Below are 19,263 nucleotides of genomic sequence, written 5' to 3'. Positions count from 1 at the left end.
GAGATTAGAAGAATCCTGGACAGTCTCAATGTGGAACCAACTGATGGTGTTACCAATAATAAATAGGAAACATAAAAACCACTAAGCTTTTTTATACTAACCAAGAGACACTGTTCAAGGTCACTCCTCTGGATGACTGGAGATGTGTAAATGTATCCCCAATTCACAAAGAGGTATCAAAGGGTTACACGAGTACAGACCTTTAAGATTATTACTATATTTAATACCATGTGAAATTAATAATATAGTTTATTAAGCTATTTGCCTAAACTACTATACATTATGGTGATGTTTCAGGTAAAATATAGTAATAATCTTAATGGAAAACAACCACGTAATCTCCTTCCCTAACTATATTGAGTACAGCTTAACTTATGTTTTCCAGGGAAAGTAATGGAGTCTGGTTAAAGAAATAATGCAGGACTTAATCCACTAAGAAGAGCTCCTACTCTTAGTGGTCTAAGTGCATCTTCTGCATATGGTTAAAAGTGAATTATGAATATGCCACTACTACATGTACAAATATGATTCAATATATATTTACCTTGATGCGTAATGACAAACAGATGCTCATCATGGACTGGTTCCCTCCCATGTAATTGGGATACAGACTGCTGACAGCTAAGCAAACGATCAAGCTAAATAATGAAAAAAAATTATTAAAACAGAGGGAGAGAGAGCCAAATATAATCTGTAACCGCCTGTATATAAAATTTTAGATTTATTCACAAATTGCATTTGTGAAGCCTTTATCAGCATAAAAGTTGCTAACCTCTTATATTTACGCATATTCATTACCCATGTATAATAGTCACACCCTGATTTTAAAGAACAAAAATATGTAATTTTTTCTGCTCTACAATGAGGGTGCAAACATTATTTATTTATTCCCACATATAAACATGCTTCCTTGTTTGTTAATTTTAAGCATTAAAAAATTGAATGTATTACCTGCACTAAAATTAATGAGCTTTCATGAGTAGTGTTAAAACTCAATATCAAACTTTTCACTTTACTTCTTTTCCAGTTGAAGCTATACACAAATGTAATAAAGCAACTGCATAAGTATGGTAAGAGAGGTAGTATAGCTGGCAGGGGACATGCAGGGGTTGCCGCAAAGCATCAACCTTCCCTTAAAGTGACTCAATAAAAACAAACAAAACTGAGTAAAATTCAGAGCAATGGCTCTGATCCTCAGCCCTCCTCAAAGAAAAATCCTGGGTGTGTGCCTAATGGCTGATAAGAAGGTATGATTCATTAAAAATGCAGCAAAGTGCCAATCCTAGACTAAACTATCTCTTAAGTTTAGTCTAGGATTAAAATAATACGGCAGAAACAATAAAAGTGATAAAATAAAACAGAATAAAATAAAAATGTGTCTGGAAATGTAATGTGGATAATAAGTTTTGATTAACCTAGGGGAAAGGATGGCAAGGTTCTTCAATTTCTTGAATGCTTTATCTTCTATTCAATTTGCCTTAGAGACAGGTATGGTTAACATTCTGCCTGTCTATAGCATTATGGTCAGGAGGACCAATGTCCCACTTTCGTGTATTTTACAATGTGAAATTTTATTGTAGATTTATTCACAAATTAGAAGCCCACCGTACCTTGTGGCACTATACCTTCCAAATGTGATAACAATTTCCAACAACAATCAGATAGAAATTTCTGTTAAGCTGTCCCAGTCTCAACTAAACAGAGTTGCCTTGGAAGATGAATTAGAATGTTGAATTCAGATATTCAAGGTCTCTGAGAAAGAGTGGAGTGCTATAGAGCAGGTTTTTTTTTATTATCAGAAATTAGTAGAAATCCTTCCATATTAATATATTCATGCAATCATAAGGCCACAGTTAGCCAAACACAATATTTATTTTCTTAATAAATGACTGTTGTGTTCTGAACTACACATATCCTATCACTTTTGGTTAGAGTATAGTATCTATCATTGATAATATTGGATCAATGGGAAAGATAATTTTGGAGACATTAAGGAGGATTAACAGTTAGTGAGAGATGCCTGCAACTGGATAAGAAAATTAACAGGACAATCTTTCTAAGAGAGAACGTCAGAAAAAAAAAAAATATATATACAAATAGTAATTTAAAAAAAAAAAATTTTACACACTCTTGTAAAATGCAAATATTATTTTATGAAATATATACACTCATATGACAAAACATTATGACCCCTGTCTCCATGAATGGATGCATCCCACAGCACCTAGGAGCAAGTCAACCAATGCAGCATATATAGTGATGGCACAGGTAGTGCCTGTCAGTTTGTCATTGTGAAGCCTGTGCAATGGGGAAAGAGAAGCACCCGACAGAGTTTGAACGGGTAATAATTTACATTGCTAGGAAAGCAGGGACCAACATCTCAGCAACCACAGGCATTGTTGGTTGTTTGAAGGCCACTGTAGTGAAGGCGTGGCTGGAATGGTCTTAAGAGAGCCACATAACCACCCAACATGCCGGGACTGGGAGACCACAACTGGTCGACAGTCAAGGTGAATGGCATTGTTCTGAACAACAGACAGCTCACGATCCCTCAATTAATGGCAGACTACAACCAGGATGCACGAAGAAACATTTCTAAGGACACTATCCAGCAGATGCTCTTGCAGATAGGTCCACATGGTAAGTGATCTCTTCATGTGTCCATGTTTGACTGACTGCCTTGACACTTCTGCCTACAGTGAACATGAGAGCACTGTTCTTGGACATTGGATGACTGGAAAAGAGTTGCCTGATCTGATGAATCAAGGTTGAAACAATCACACTGATGGATGGATGTGTATTCAATGGTGAGCAGGTGAACAGCTGCAACTACAGAAAATGGGCTAGCGGCAGTAGTATCATGGTGTGGGGAATGCTTTCATGGACATCCACTGGTTTCCCATTTAACACCCTCACCACAACCAGATCCTACCTTGGCACTGTTTCAGACCAATTTTTTCCCTAAGTGGTTACCATGTATGGAAATGGCACTGGACTCATTCATCAAGAAAAACCCCATGTCACAGGGCCCACATTGTGCAGGAATGTTTGAGAATCATGTCCAAGTATTTCGGGAAATTCCCCAACATCAATCCCATTGCACATTTGTGGGATGTAGTGTAACGCACCATTTGCCAGTCCATGCCACTGCCTTGTTCTGTTGCCAAATTGCAGGACATCTTCTGTCCAAAGATACCTGATCTTCTATGCTTTCATGGAGTCAATGCTACACCAGGTGGCACTGACTCCATGAGACTAGAATGTTTTGGCTCATAAGTTTACATCTTGAAAATTTAGTATGTCCACAATTAAATCACTAAGAAATTTTCTGAGTATAACAATGAATTTATCAAGTTCTATATATTTCACACAGTTCATTATTTGAATTTTTGAAGAGATTTAAGCTTACATGAAGTTTCATGTTGAAACAGACATCACATAAAGAGAAGCTGATATTTAAACTTAATAAATTATACTTCATGCACTCAGCAGCAAACAGTTTGCTCAGCTCCAATCTGTACATAGTGCTGACTGAACTAAGGTTGCTACTGAGTGCATTGACCTTGTATTGTGGAGGCCCTTTATCACGAGTTTCCCTGGTACTGAAATGCACTTTACATAAAAAGCATTGGAGAAGTATGCTGCTATTTGTTTAAAATATGTGCCGTTCTCCACACCCGGGTCTCATTGACAGAAATGAACACCATATGTGAATGACCTGACAACTAGCAATGAGAAATATCCACGCTGTATGATATGCTTGATGATGAAGAAAGTTTTAAAAGCTCAAATAATTTAGACTAAACGCCTCCACGTAATCAGTTACACAAACAGGGCATAGCCTCAGTCTGTAGAAACAATTACACAAATAGAGCATAGCCTCAGCTGTATATAGTAAATACAATCCATTGAATATACTAAATATCTCATATATTGTCATCACTGGGTTATCGGATCATTCACGGTGTTTCCTTCCCCCCTGATGAAGCTCAAAAAGGATTGAAACTTGGAGTAGTGCTTTCTGTTTAAAGTGCAGTGTAATACTAGGACACAATATGAGACTGAGGCACTCAGTAGCAATCTTAATTTGCTCAATGCTCTATTTGTACGTTTGTCTCTTCCTGAAAAGTCTAATATGCAAGCAACATGCTAAATTAATTAACTGGGAACACATTAATAATAATTATTTCTAAATAACAATTAAAAATATAATATGGTCTCTACCTGCAAGTAATCTCCATATAACATTCCACCAGAAATCAGAGAGCTCTCTACATTTTGATTAAGTTGTTCATCAGTAATTTCTGCTCTGTCAGGTATGCTACAAAAATTGGGAATGAGAAAAATAAATGCGCTATATTCAAAAAAAAAAAATTGTTATTTTTGAAGTCTGAGAAACTTTTAGCTATTTTTAATTTTAACATAATAATGCAAAATTTTAATATATGGTATTTATTTTAAGGCACTAATTATTTGTGCTTAAATGTAGCTAAACTTAAATTATAATTTAATTTTATTCTTACTAGATATTTGACTTGGAAGCCAGAATCTATCCTAACTGAAAACAAAGTGGGGGAGAAATTGTTGAAGTTAAACATAAGAAAGGCACCTGGGGTGGATGGGATCTATCCAGTTATATTAAAGGAGGTGGCAAAGGAAGTAAGCAAACCCTTAGCCATAATTATGAGAGCATCCTTGGACTCAGGGGAGGTCCCCACAGACTGGAGATGTGCAAATGTGTCCCCAATTCACAAAGGGGGATCGAAGGGTGACACAAGTAATTACTGACCAGTTAGTTTAACTTCTATTCCGGGTAAAATAATGGTGTCACTGGTTAAAGATGCATTGCAGGATCATCTAGACAAGACTGCAGCAATAATTCAGACACAGCATGGGTTTGTTAAGGGAAAGTCTTGTCTGACAAATTTGACTGGTTATTATGATGTGGTTACAAAGGAACTGGATGCAAAAAATAATTTTGAGATCGTATACTCTGATTTCAGGAAAGCTTTTGCCACTGTTGCGCATGGAAGACTATTGTACAAATTGGAGCAGAATGGTATTAAGGGTAAGTTGCTACAATGGACAAAAGGATGGTTGAGTGGGAGAAGACAGAGGGTGGTAATCAATGGGTACTACTCTTCGTGGACTAATGTTATTATTGGAGCTCCATAGGGCTCAGCGTTAGGCCCACTGTTGTTTTGTATATTTATCAATAATATTGATGAAGGTATATCAGGCTTAGTATCGAAGTTTGCAGATGATACAAAGGTTGGCACGGTTGTTGATGACAGTAATGGCAGTGTGTTACTGCAACAGGATATAGAAAACTTTGGGCAGATGGGCTGAGAAGTGGCAACTGAAGTTTAACATTGAAAAATGCAAAGTACTGCATATGGGAAGCAGTAACCCCAGAGTGATGTATCAACTCTGTGGTACGGCACTGACAGTGGTAGAGAACGAAAAGGACCTGGGGGTAATTGTGCAAGCAGATATGAAGTTTTCTGAGCAGTGCAGACGGTCTGCAAGAGTAGCTCATAGTGTCTTGTCGATGATATACAAGAATTTTTCTAGCAGGGATAAGGAGGTGATTATCCCCTTGTATAAGGCAATGGTCAGGCCACACCTTGAGTACTGTATACAGGTCTGGAGGCCTCATTTTAAGAAGGATGTAGAGCTGTTGGAATGAGTACAGAGAAGGGCAACAAGATTAGTGAATGGAACAAAGGGTTGCTCTTACGAAGAAAGGCTTAAATTTTGCAAATTACAGTGTCTGGAGACTAGGCACCTGCAAGGTGATCTGATCGAGGTGTATAAAGTCTTGAATGGTTTGAGCATGCTCAATGCTGATGGGATTCTTCCTCTTGCTCAGAATAATCACCTGAGGGCATAAATTCAAATTGAGGAAAGACAGATGTAGGATAGATGTGCGGAAGTTTGCCTTTAGCCAGTGGGTAGTTGGTTGGTGGAACAGACTTCAATCATTTGTTGTGGAAGTTAGCCTAAATAAATTTAAGGCTGAGCTGGACAGGTATTTGGAACGAATGGAGGGGTGAAATGGGAGCGGGTTTTTTTTTGGCTGATGCTGCATAAGCTTGCTTTCTTGCATCATATGCCTCTACTAATGCTAATCCGACCAAGTTGTTCAAAAAGGTTCTTTCAAATTCTTTTGAATCTAACGTATAACACTTTTGACAATCTTCATTCGCTGATTGCACTGTTCTTTTTGATGTTGATTGCCAGACATCTGCTTCTAATTGATCTCTCTCTCCCCACTGACTTTGGTGCTTGCTTTTCAATGTTAGATTTGTGATTTTGTCAAAATCTTTGAAGACGTTTAGTTGTTGTAACATTCGGCATCATCACAACTTAACTAAATGAAACACAACCACGCTGCTCGACAAATGCAAAGCATTGAATGAGTAGTTACTTTAACAAGTTGTTCAACACTCAAAAACTAAAAACTTTATTATTTGAAATATAGTTATATATCCTTGTAGAGCTCTCAAAGGGCAACAATTTTGTTGCTTACTGTTTTTGTCTAACATTTATAGTTTTCAAAATATTGTGAAAACAAACTTGAAAATGCTCGAATTTTTCAACCCTCTCAACATTGCATTGCTATTACTCGAGAGCTATAAGAGCTACATCAAAACTATTTATAGATGTCAAAACTACGTTTCCTACTGAACAATTTTGTCACTTACTGTTTATGTCTATCTATCATAATTTAGAAGTTATTGAGAGCGAAAATAACTAAGGTGCAACCGCAAATGAGAACTTTAGTTTTTTTAAAAAAAAAATTATATTAAACAAGAACATTTCTAATTTTTTCTTGCATATTCGTCGACATCATTATATACTTGACAAAATAAGTATGAATTGTTTATACTATTGTCTATTAGTTTCGGAGATATAACAGCGGTTAGACATTTCACTTTTCGTGACAGCCTGAGTGCCGTAGGGTACCCGCAGCGTAGATGTTATTCATGTCAAAAAAAAAAAAAAAAAAAAGAGAGAAAGAAAACAGATAAAAAATAGCCTAATTATGTACTTCCTTCCTCAAGTATAGAGTGTCCCATAAGTCTGGAATTATAGGGGTGCAGCAAAAGCCTCAGGCTTCCTTGCACCATATGGCTAATTATAATAACAATAATCTTTGCCACCCCAAAAGTCTTTGAGTAAGGAAGGTCAAGATAATTCTTCTCATAAGAAATCACAGTCAGAGAGAGGTTGCCGCAGAATTTAATGAACTGCTTCCTGACCGTGAGCCAGGAAAACAAGATTCATAGAGGATAAACCACAAAGTGGGCCTTTGAGGGACACAGCCACCGCTGTCCTCATTCAATTATGCAAAAATCCCAAAAAGTCTCTTCAGAGATTGTCCTTTGAGACAAGAGTATTGAAAAGCAGCATTCACTGCATCCTTAAAGCTCCCAAATGGCATCCATACAAACTTCAGATATTGACCAGATTAAGCACAGATGATCCAGACTGACAGATGGAATTTTGTGAATGGGCTAGAGAACAATGTTCAAAATCCAAATTTCCCATCCACAATTCTGTTTAGTGATGAAGTTGTTTTTTTAATGGAAACAGTGAGATAAATTGACAGAACACACTCGTCTCAAAACAACCCTTGAAGGAGTGAACCAGTTGTTTACTCCAAGGGAAAACTGTGCTACTTGTGTAATGGTATGGTGTGGCATGTGGAAAGACCACATCACAAGCCCCTTCTTTATTCCAGGAAATGTCACCACAGAAGCCTATTTGCATATGCTCAATGAGAAAGCATTCCCCAGTGTCTTGAACAAGGATGGAGATTTTCCAATAATGTTCCAGCAAGATGATGCCCCTGCACATTACAGCATCCGTGTAAGAAAATTTCTGCACCAACAACTTCCTGGTAATTGGGCAGGTCATCAAGGAATGGCCAGCAAGAAACTGGATCTCACACTGCTAGATATTTAATCTGGGATCACTCAATGACACTAGTCTACATAAAGGAAATTCAGTGTTTAACATTTGTGGCAGTGCATTACTGACAACTGCAACACCATTACTCCTTACCTCATTCACAGTGTGCTTGCTGACTGGGTATCTCGTCTGGTTTGTGTATCAGGAATAATTGAGTGTTCTGAGAATAAAAGTGTTTATTGCAATTTTTATTTTTCCCTATGATTTCAGACTTATGAAACACCCTGTTGGTAACTATCCAGTTAACCTTTGAAAAAAGCTTCTTACAATCTAGTCTAAACCTCTTCCCCTGTAATTTGAATTTAAAAAGGTCCCTAGTTCTGGAATTTTTTTTTAACAGTGAAAATTTCACCTTCATTCATACTAACCCCTCTTAGACCCTTATAAACCTCAATCAGGTCCCCTCTAAAATGCCTGGCTACAAAGATCTGAGCCCACATAATCGAATCCTTTCCTCACATGGTTGCCCTTTTGCCAATCTCAATGTGCAAGTTACCTGTCTTTGGACCCTTTTAAGAAGCTCAACGTCTTTTTTCAGATGAGGTTTCCATACTTGGACGCAGTATTCCAAATGCTCTTACAATTAACTTATACAATGGGATTATGACCTCCCCATCTCTACGGGCTACTATTTAATAAATCATTGATAGGAAAACATGGGCTTTCCTGGCTGCCTGTTTATGATGCTCAGTCTTCATATGTATAATTGTAAAAGTTAAATCTTTTCAGAAAAATGTTTTTCATGTATGAAATATATATATATAATATTACTATGTTACATATAATGGTGACCTGAGCCTGAGTAGATTGGAACAAACACTGTTTTTGTTTAAGGATATTAATTAAATTACTATCAATCACATATATCATCATTATACCATACTCTCTTTACAAAAAAACACAGTCTGAATCTGACCAGGGCCAAATTTAGGCATAAGCCATGGCTTGGGACCTAACTATCTGAGGTAGGAGGGAGACCCTCCCAGTTTCCTTTTGCGACAATAAAAATATATATTTGTGGCCTCTTCACATGCTTTGGCTTAGGGCCTGACAATGTCTAAATTATTATTATTAGCTATATGGTGCAAGGAATCTGAGGCTTATGCTGCAGCAGCCAAAAAAAATAATAATAAATAAATAAATAATCTGAATTACCCTGAGAGCAAGAAAGAGAAAACAACAGAAGTAGAAGGGAATCGCCAAGAAACAGAAGAATGATGATATCCAGCTCAGGACCCTGGGTGTGCCAAGCCCATACTCACCAGATGTGAACCCCTGGGGTTCTGCCCCTGGATCTAACCCTGTTGTACAGCTGAAAAAAACCAATCTGCCTGTCTCTTACACAATTCCATAAATAATTTAAGAAAGATAAGCAGCTTTCAATCACAAAATCCACGCCAATTTCTATATCTATTGCATCAAGCTCCATTGTGTATTTCTTCTGCATTTAACTCCAATCAACAAATCATCCCTATCATTTTCAACATAGTAGACCTTACACACATACATGCTATTTTTGTTAACTGGTAAGTTATAAACACAATTTTTTATAATTACATATAATTTTTATTGTGAAATTTTCCTTGTTTAAAGATTGCATTTCAGTGTTTTCCAACTCATGAAAACATATTACCCTCCAGGGGCTCACATCTGGTGAGTATGGGCTTGGCACACCTAGAGTCCTAAGCTGGATATCATCATTCTCCTCTTTCTTGGTGATTCCTTCCCCCCCCTCTCTCTCTCAGGATAACTTGGGGTTTTTTTTTTTTTTTTTTTTTTTTTGGCTGGTGCAGCACAAGCCTCAGGCTTTCTTTCACCATATGGCTAATAATAATAACCAGGGGGCTTCACACACACTTTTCTACATAAGATGTAGAGGCATACGGATTAGTCAAATATTTTCTACGTAAAAGAGACCTGTCGAAATGCACTGGTCGATATCTAATCAGTAAATGACCTGTGCATTTGTAGTGTGCAGCATTCTCAAGGTTGAATAACTATCACGGTAGAAGTCCAGAACGGTGTACGTTCTGGACTTCTTAAATTAAAAAAATCTTGTTTTGATTTAGATGTTTCCCTTCAAATTAATAAAGGAATCACAAGTATTAAGGATATTGATGGTCTTCAGCTCTTCAATGAGCTGATAACATATAGAATTTTGAGCAGTAGAACTGCAGACCCATTAAAAAAAATTGACATATTACAAAAAATAACTTTGTCATCATTTCCTAATCTGTTTATAGCTTTGGGAATTTTTCTGACATTACCAGTTAGTTTAGCATCAAGTGAAAGGAGTTTTTCGAAACTCAAACTTATAAAAACATATTTAACAACATCAATGACTCAAGAAAGGTTTAATGATCTAGGACCGTTAGCTATAGAAAAGGAATTGCGTGAAAGTTTAGAATTATCAGATGTTATTGATGAATTGGCAAATAAGAAATCAAGAGGAGTGCAGTTATCACTTTATGGGTACATTTTGTTACTTCTGTTTTATATATCTTGTACATTTTTGATTTGTATAAAATTAAAATAAATATATCAAATATTTTTATGGATTTTTTTTACCCCTGTCAAATATATGGAACTGTCATAAAAACATACTAGTAGGCTCCCATGGGTTGGGTTGGGTTAGGTTAGGTTATGTTATGTTATGAATCTACTCGCGATCCACATTGATAGGGGTAGCCAAATATCTCAGCACGCAGATGGCTAACAGCCCAAAACCAGCCCTGTGTCCAAGAATCACGGTTTCAAAGCGGAGATGAATACACAGACTTCCCTAGCTCTATTGATGGTATTATGTTCCGAAGAACATATCCGCAAGCACTTGAACCATTTCCGGTTTCAATACTTATGGAACGATCAACAATGTGGCATCACCTGAAGAAATTAGGTGGTTCTCCTCCCAGAACTGTTCAGCCACCAAAGCAGATTTCCCATAGTCTGAGGTCCAGTGGCGGCTTGGCTATAAGACATATAGCCAAAGCAATTTAATGTAATAATATAATGAAGTAATAATAATAAGCAAGTTAAAAATACTACAAAACATTAACTAGACATTTATCATTAACAGACTTGAACTTTTATTTAAAAACAAAATTCATTCTTCGGTTTTCATTTGTTGAAAACAGATTAATAACTTTTTCATTCAAGTTTGGTGCACTGTTGACAAAGCTTTTCTCTACTGAAACCATTGCTTGAGCATTTAGCCATTTCTGATTCATAGTGCTTCTTACAAACGTTTTTATTCTTTTTAAATGTCGAATGGCAGCGTTCGGGCTCTGAAGTAGTCATCGGAATGGTCAAAAGAACTTGTATGAGTTTTGTAAGTTCACCAAGAAGCTAGATGATTTTCTGAGATAAATTTCGGCAAGTCAGTTGGTGTGCATAACAGTGAATAAAATTAGTTAATTTGTAATAATTGTGTAGATCATGTCTGCTATAGAAAACTTGTAATTCTGTATGACGTTTTTCTCTTTCAATCATGGGATATGCCGTACCTCTTCCATGGGAATTTTTGTAAGAAAAATAAAGTTCTCCTGGTTAAACACTTTAGCAGCAATTAATTGCTTTGTAAAAGAATATCTCTCACCTATGTCAACACTTATACAGTCATATACTTCCTTCGCTTCAATCAAGAGTGTTGTTTTTGAAGGATTTTCACAATACATTGAATTCCTGATTTTTAGAACGGCATTCTTAAAGTTTCCTATACATTGATGTATTTTAACTGCCTCAATTTTTCGAGATTGCATTTGATTATAAAATAACTTCCACGTGAGGCATTATCTGATGGAAAAGTTCTAACCAGAACTTGAATATTTCATTACTAAAGATGTGCAAAATTCCAGTTGCTTCTGAAATTGTCTTATCTGCGTTTGCTGTCGCTTGTAGTTCCTCCATGCACTTTTTTAAGGATTCAAAATTTTCATAAACTCTGTTCACGGTGCTTATATTGAAGTTCCATCTTGTAGGGGAAGGTCGGGCAACATGGCTCTCCATATGCTTTCTGAGAACAGAGAGAAGCTGTGGTGATCTCGAGAAAAATGTTGGTATCGACATAAGGTTCAAAAAGAATATTCTTGATTTTCGGGTACTACTTGCTGCATTTCTCATAATCAGATTCATTTGGTGTGCATAACAGTGAATAAAATGTGCATTTTTGTACACTTCTTTTATTTTGGCCTGAACTCCCCCTTTCTTCGCACTTGCACCATCAAATGTCTGAGCAACCAGTTTTTGAGTATTTCCTTCGAGGATTATGTCTAATTGATCTAGAATGCACTTCAATATTCCATCTGCCGTTTGGTTTTCCGGAGTGAAAAAAACCCCAAAAACGCTGAAAAATATCTCCATTCAGTTCATATCTCAGAACAATTACCATTTGTATATGTTCTGAAACATATGTTGTCATCAGCCATGACAGCTATGAATGAAACTGCTTTAATTTCTCTTTTTATTTCATCCTGGCATATTTGCAGCAAACAGTCAAGAATATCATTCTGAATAGTTTTTGAAATGCCTTTAAATGCTGCATTACTTTCTAAATGGTTCTTTAAATTGGAATCTAATGTACAGGCGAAATTTATTAATCCTCTGAATACTCCTGGATTTTTAGAATAATCTTTTTCGTCATGTCACGTAAAGAAATTTCAAACTGTCCTCAAAATTTAATGCAGTCTATTATTTTAAATAATACCTTAGTCCTTGGTGACTTTTCTGTTATGTTTGCAGATCGAAAGTCTGTAGGCCTCACTAAGCTGTTCTTTAATATTTATGCTTCTTAAAAGTGATAGTGAAATCATATTATCGATATATTTCTTGGAACTCTCATGTTTTAGAGTTTTTTCATTCATTCTGTTTATAAAGCCACTTTTGTCCACATTAAGTGACTTCCGAACAGGAAGTCACTTAACGTGGAAAACGTAATGCATTTTTAACTTCACAACCGCAAAGTCAACTTTTCCTTTGGTACCATTCAGTTTTAAAACTGCGAATATATTTCTTATTATTACTTATTCCCCGCTGAGAAATTTGAATCTGTGGTGTGGGGCGGCCTTCTTTTTTAATCTCATTTTTTTATTGGAGAGATAATTGTGAAAAACCAAGTTGCTGAAGTTTATTCACTGTCACGTGATTTACTTCATGGGGAAGAACGGAGTCCAGGATCGAATCAAATTTCACAAAATCGTGTGTCATAGAAATAATGTTTTACTTACACATCACTTCATAATATAGCTTCAACTTACCAAGTTCAAGCTCAATTCGCAATTAAGCTGTAATGAGTATTGACTTAAGTATTAAATCAATGCTCAACATTAACAGTGTTAATTTAATGTTAAGTTAACACTGATATTATTATTATTAGCCATAAGGTGCAAGGAAGCCTGTGGCTTATGCTGCACCAGCCAAAAAAAAAAAAAATAAATAAATCTGAATTACCCCAAGAGAGAGACAGAAGTAGAAAGGAATCATGAAGAATGATGATATCCAGCTCAAGATCCTGGGTGTGCCAAGCCCATACCCACCAGATGTGAGCCCCTGGGGTTAAATTTTAGTTATTTAATGGGAATTCTGGCGAATAACAAAAAGACACCAGACACCGACATTGTGGCTACACACCCATCATGGTCAACGATTAAATCTGAACTGCGTGCTTTACAGTGGCTTTGATTCGTTTCATCTATAAAAAAAAAAAAGTATATTGGAATGCAAAATCATGGAATACAAAATGTGTCACTACCTGGCGCACAGGTAGTGACACACTTCAAAGTTGGAAAAGATTTAGCATTTTTATTCGTTTATTATTGAAATGACAACTGGAAATAGAGGATGCGCGTACTATATGTGGGGCCTGTTAATCAAAATATTCATTGCGTCGCATTATTCTTCGCTAAATTTTTATATAACTCCGTTTGCTGTATATCTAGATTCAGATAGCTGGGGGTGCTGCAGTGCCTATGGATGAGCTGCCTGTGCTGAGGTCTTTATTTCGCTAATACGTTACCCCATATGATCTGAAACCTGCATTTTGTCTCTACAACATAGCACTTTCAACAGTCCAGACATTTAATCTCATATATATAACCCCACTTGTACCCTCAATATATACAGGATCTTTTACCTTTGACTGTGAGCAATCATCACCCTGGCAACTGCACACGCAAAAAAAAAAAAAAAAAAAAAAAAAAAAACCCTTTATTAGAAGAGTATTTCTGGTCACCCAGAAAGTTATTTAATCATCCCATGTGTATTGTGGCTGTAAATTGTATGTGTCCTGTGGTCGATTTGCCTGCTTTGCTGGAAGAAAAACCCTGCTATCTACGCCTAAAACCGACTAACCCAGGCATGAATGAAAAAAAAAAGTCCAGTTCCTCATGTCATCGACGGAATTCGAACGTGGGTCTTTTCCATCCAGTTGTGGCAGAGAGAGTGACGATACCACTGTACTATTTTATTTACACATAATATCATACATTACAGAAAGAATTGCATTATATATACATTGAGTAATATGTACACTATTTACATCGATTAATAAATATACTTTTCCTGATATCTTGTCTGCGTTAACATATTAGGCGCCTCCGTAGCCAGGTGGGAAGGAGCAGCAGTGCATAGCACATGCTTCTTGATTAGACCGGGGTTCGAGCCCGTCGCCACCAAATATGGAGGATGCGGAAAGGTCAGGAAATGACCACCGCATATCCCGGAGCAATATGGCCTTAGTTGCTAATGCTCCTAAAAACCAAACAAACAAAACAAACAAGCGTTAACATAATTTTTTTTTTTAAACAATATATATATTCTAACACTTTCAATTTTAATATAATTTATGACATTTTCTTTTAACACATTATTAAGAGTACTTTTCTGGTTGCAGTTCTTCACAAGTTCATAATTATAGTTCTGATATAAGCTGACAGTTCTCCTCATCTGGTACTCTTTCTTGATTGAGTAATGATCTCGTGTGGAATTCATGTCATATATTACAGAAGGAGTTGTATTATGTACACATTGAATTATATACACTATTTATATTGATTAATAAATATTTTTTCAGACATTGTCTGCTTTAACATAATTTTTTTTTTCATCAATATATGTTCTAACACTTTCAATTTTAATATAATTTATGACCTTTACTTTTAACACATTATTAAGAGTACTTTTCTGGTTTCAGTTCTTCACAGGTTCGTAATTATAGTTCTGATGTAAGCTGACACAGTTCTCTTCATCTGGTACTCTTTCTTGATTGAGTAATGATCTCTTGTCGAATTCATGTTTTCATATAAGGAGGTTCTCTGCTTTTTTACTACTCTTTATGTCTTCATTTCTATATCGGGTCTTTCAGCTCGTCACAGGTGTAGCAGTTTTCTTTAGGATTGGTATAACGTGGAGTCTGCCGTCTTCTATTTTTCCCAGTTCCGCTTCTGCCCATTGCTGTGCTTTAATCTGTTTATGGTATACCGAATCTGTGATTGTTTCTTTCAGATATATGTTCAGTTTTGTCACAATGTCTGGAGCATCCTCTCTTCCATATGTGCTGTCGCATCTGTAGGTCCAGATGGCGTACATCACATGAATGACAATGATCATTTCTATTTTTCCCAGCTTGCCGTTATTGAGCCAGAATATGGTACTTTCGTCAATAGTGCGGCTTTCTGTGAATAGTGGTTTTGTACTTTCCCAAATTTCAGATGCCACCTTGCAGTAAAGCATGAGGTGGTACAGTGTCTCTGGTTCGTTGCAGAAGTGGCATTTGGCTGGTGTTGCCATTGGCATGCCTTCAGCAACTGCCCACATTTTTGTCGGTAGGCAGGCGTGCTGTACTTTATAGAAGAAAGTTTTAAATGTTGGTCTCATTGGTAATTTAAAAACATTATTTAGGACGAGTAACAATTTGATGCGTCCTCTTTCGATCTCCCTGTGTTATGGAGGTGGTAGCACTGCTTGTGATAGTTTATGGTATATAGCCTTGGGTCTCATTTTTAGCAGTTTGCTCATTTCTATCTCTTTTTCAAGAAAATTATAACCCTCTGCAATTTCTTTGAACATGGTGTCCGTTTGGTGGTTTTCGGGAAGGTGCATATAAATCTGTCTGGCAGTGCTTTCTGCATGTAAAACAGGATATAGGCGCTCCATATTTTCTTTTCTTTGTAGGCTCTCTCTGGGATTTTGGCTCGCTGAATCAAAGTCTTCAAGTGGACATTGATCAGCCCGAGTCCTCCTGCTTCTGTATCATGGTAAATTGTTGTTCGTATCATTGGTTCGTACGTTGAACCCCAAATGAATTTCGCACATTCTCTGTGTATTTTATCGACGTACTGTCCATGATATGGGATATTTGTCATAGTGTATTGCGTTTTTGAGAGTAAATATTGGTTACATATCCTGGCTTTGCCTCTTACTGATAATTGCCTTCCTCTAAATGTTCCTAATTTTTTTTTACTATTTTCTGATAGATATTTTCCCATTGTTGGTTATATGTATTTTCGTCTCCGAGGATTACTCCTAGTATTGGGAATATGTTTTTTCCGTCAATTCCTCCTGGAAGTGTTGGCCCTGTTTATCCATTTCCCAATCCACATGGCATTGGTCTTTTGTAGGTTTACTTTGAGCGCTGAGGCATTCTCAAACTTCTGTAGGGTTCCCCATACTTCTTTTACCGATTGTTCGGACGTGATTGTCATGGTAACATCATCGGCGTATGCCATTATTTTGGCACTGCTCTCTCCATGTATCTGCGTTCCATGGATGTTGGGGTTGTGTACAATTGCCTTAATGAGCGGTTCCAATGCAAGGACAAACAAAATCATGGATAAGTTGTCTCCTTGTCTTACGGAGCACTTTATTGGAAACTGTGCCGAGAGCTTTTTATTGACAATAATTTGTGATTCTGCTTTACTATACAGCATGTTAATCCATTTTTGGAATCCGGTTCCAAAGCCTGCTGCCTTGATCACTTTTGCCAGGTATTCGTGGCTGACGGTGTCAAATGCTCTTTCGATGTCGACGCCTAGAAGGAGGCAAGGTTTCTGGAACAGAGTGTAGTGCTCGAAGATGCATCTAATATGTAAGATGGTGTCTTCTATGCTTCTTCCCTGGATTCCACAGGTTTGAGTTTCTGGAATTAATTTCGTGATGTGTGTTTGGATGCAGTTTGCTAGTGTTTTGGTTATTATTTTCAGGTCGGTATTTAGTAGAGTAATTCCTCTCCACTGATTAATATCTTTTAGGATATCTCCATCTTTTGTTTTGGAGATCAGTGTGATGTATCCCAAGTTAAAATCGGGTGGCATAACATCTGTTACTTCCATCGTTTCGATCATTTTTACGAATAGGTTTTCGAACATCCAGAAGTAACTTTTGTAGAATTCCGAGGTGAATACGTCTGGTCCTGGTGACTTGTGTGTAGGCATCGTTTTGATAATTTTTCTGCATTCTTCTTTTGTTATGGGTTTATCTATTGTTGCTGCATTTTCTGCTGATAATTGTTTCATGAGCGACAGCATTTCTTCTGTGTCTGATTTATTACTTTGTTTTAGCTTAAATAATTGACTGTAGTGGTTGTGGAATGTTCTGATGAGGTCTTTGTCTCCTTTTATTTCCTTCCCGTTATGTTTAATGGTCGAAATGCTTCTCTTTTTGCATCTATCGATTTCAAATAAGTATGCAGAATTTGTTTTTCCTTCATCATTCTCAATCTTTTTGATTCTAGCCCTTAGCCATGCCCCTTCAATCTCCTCCATTTCGATTCGTCTTAGTTTTTCTTTTAATTCTGCTATGGCCAGTTTGTTTTCGGGTTTGGTCCTATCTGTACGGTATAACGCAGCTAATTTGTCAAAGATCTCATTTTTCTCTTGCTTGCGGGTGTTTTTCAGTTGTTTGCTTATTTTAATAGCAGATTGTTTAACTTTTAATTTAAAGTTATGCCAGGCTGAAATTGGGTTGTCTATTGTTTTTACCTACAGTCCCTAATTGTTATAAGGTGGCTTATGCTGATGATTTGGTTTTGTGCGTGACAGGAAGATCTAGAGCAGTATTAGAAAGTAGAATGGAGGTTACTGTTCAGGATTTGACTGATTGGGCTACATTAAATAAACTAAAAATTTCATCTTCTAAAACTGTCATGATGTTATTAAAAGGAAAATTAGACTACAACAAACCACCTCGATTATTAGTAAACAGTAAACAAATTCCTCTTGTTTCCCAGGTAAAATATTTAGAGGTTATCTTGGATGACAAGTTATTATTTTCCCAACATTTGAATTATTTAAGTAGGAAAATAAAAAAATTACACTGCTTCTATAATTAGGGTTACCAGAAAAGATTGGGGATTAGGTAAACGCATTTTGTATCTATATTATAAAGCTATTTTTATTCCGATTGTGTCGTATGCTGCATCAATTTGGTACGTTCGTACTGTCAATGTAAAATTTAAACAAAAACTATTATCAATACAAAGAATAATGTTGTTAACTATTTTGCGTGTTTGTAAGACTGTTTCGACTAATGCTCTACAGGTGATTGCGGGGGTATTGCCTTTGGATTTAACAGTCGTGTATAGAGCTTTTTGTTATTTTATAAGAAAAAGGAATACAAATTACATTTCTGGGGATTACTAATGAAGTTTCTTCTGCAGTCAGCAAACAGAAGAAAGAAATTTTGGTGAAGTTAATTAAATTATGGCAGGACCGTTGGGATTCCAGTAGTACTGGTAGAGTAACTTATTTATTTATACCTAGTGTTGAATTTAATTTTAATAACAAATTGCATCGCTGGTTTTATCCAAGTATGGACTGCTCATATTTGATTACGGGGCATGGTTCCTTAAGTTGCATCAGTTTAGTTTAGTGGAAGATCCTTACTGTGTTTGTGGAAGGTTGGAAACATGGGATCATATCTTATATGAATGCAATTTGTATGATGAATTTAGATTAGACTTATTTAATTTGGTACCTAATTTTATTAGGGGTTCTGAATTAATTTGGCTGTCTAATGAAAGGAATTTTGTAGAATTTCAACAGTTTTGCAGGTTGACATTTAATAAAAGGAGGAGTATACATGTTGTTATTAATACTGACTAAAGACCTGTTTTTTTTTTGTTTTTTTCCCCCCCCTCCTCTGGATGGATAGGCATTCTGTCTTGGAGGTGGGGAGAAATTTTTTTTTTTTTTTTGGCTGGCCTTGTGGAATGACCATGAGGTGGGATTGTTGCACTCACTAGTAAGATGTATTCTCCTAGTTGGTGCATTTTTTTTTTTTTTTTGCTGGCTCTTG

The 19,263-nt window shown here is 36.5% G+C and overlaps 1 protein-coding gene across 1 annotated transcript in view; it reads right to left on the bottom strand.

Annotated features, from left to right (window-relative positions):
* The window catches only part of v (Tryptophan 2,3-dioxygenase vermilion), a 143,838-nt gene that overhangs the window by 104,972 nt on the left and 19,603 nt on the right, over nt 1–19,263 (bottom strand). The window contains exons 2-3 of the mRNA XM_090380792.1: nt 4,225–4,321; nt 545–638 (exon numbers count right to left, since the gene is read on the bottom strand). Coding sequence (XP_090236918.1) covers nt 545–638; nt 4,225–4,321 — 191 coding nt within the window. The remainder of the gene's footprint in view (nt 1–544; nt 639–4,224; nt 4,322–19,263) is intronic.

This window comes from Mastigoproctus giganteus, chromosome 9 (assembly GCF_048544385.1).
Source record: "Mastigoproctus giganteus isolate SK-2022 chromosome 9, ASM4854438v1, whole genome shotgun sequence".
NCBI classification, from domain to species: Eukaryota; Metazoa; Arthropoda; class Arachnida; order Uropygi; family Thelyphonidae; genus Mastigoproctus; species Mastigoproctus giganteus.
The sequence above is the reverse complement of the archived record's forward strand: the minus strand, read 5'-3'. Positions and strand labels throughout refer to the sequence as shown.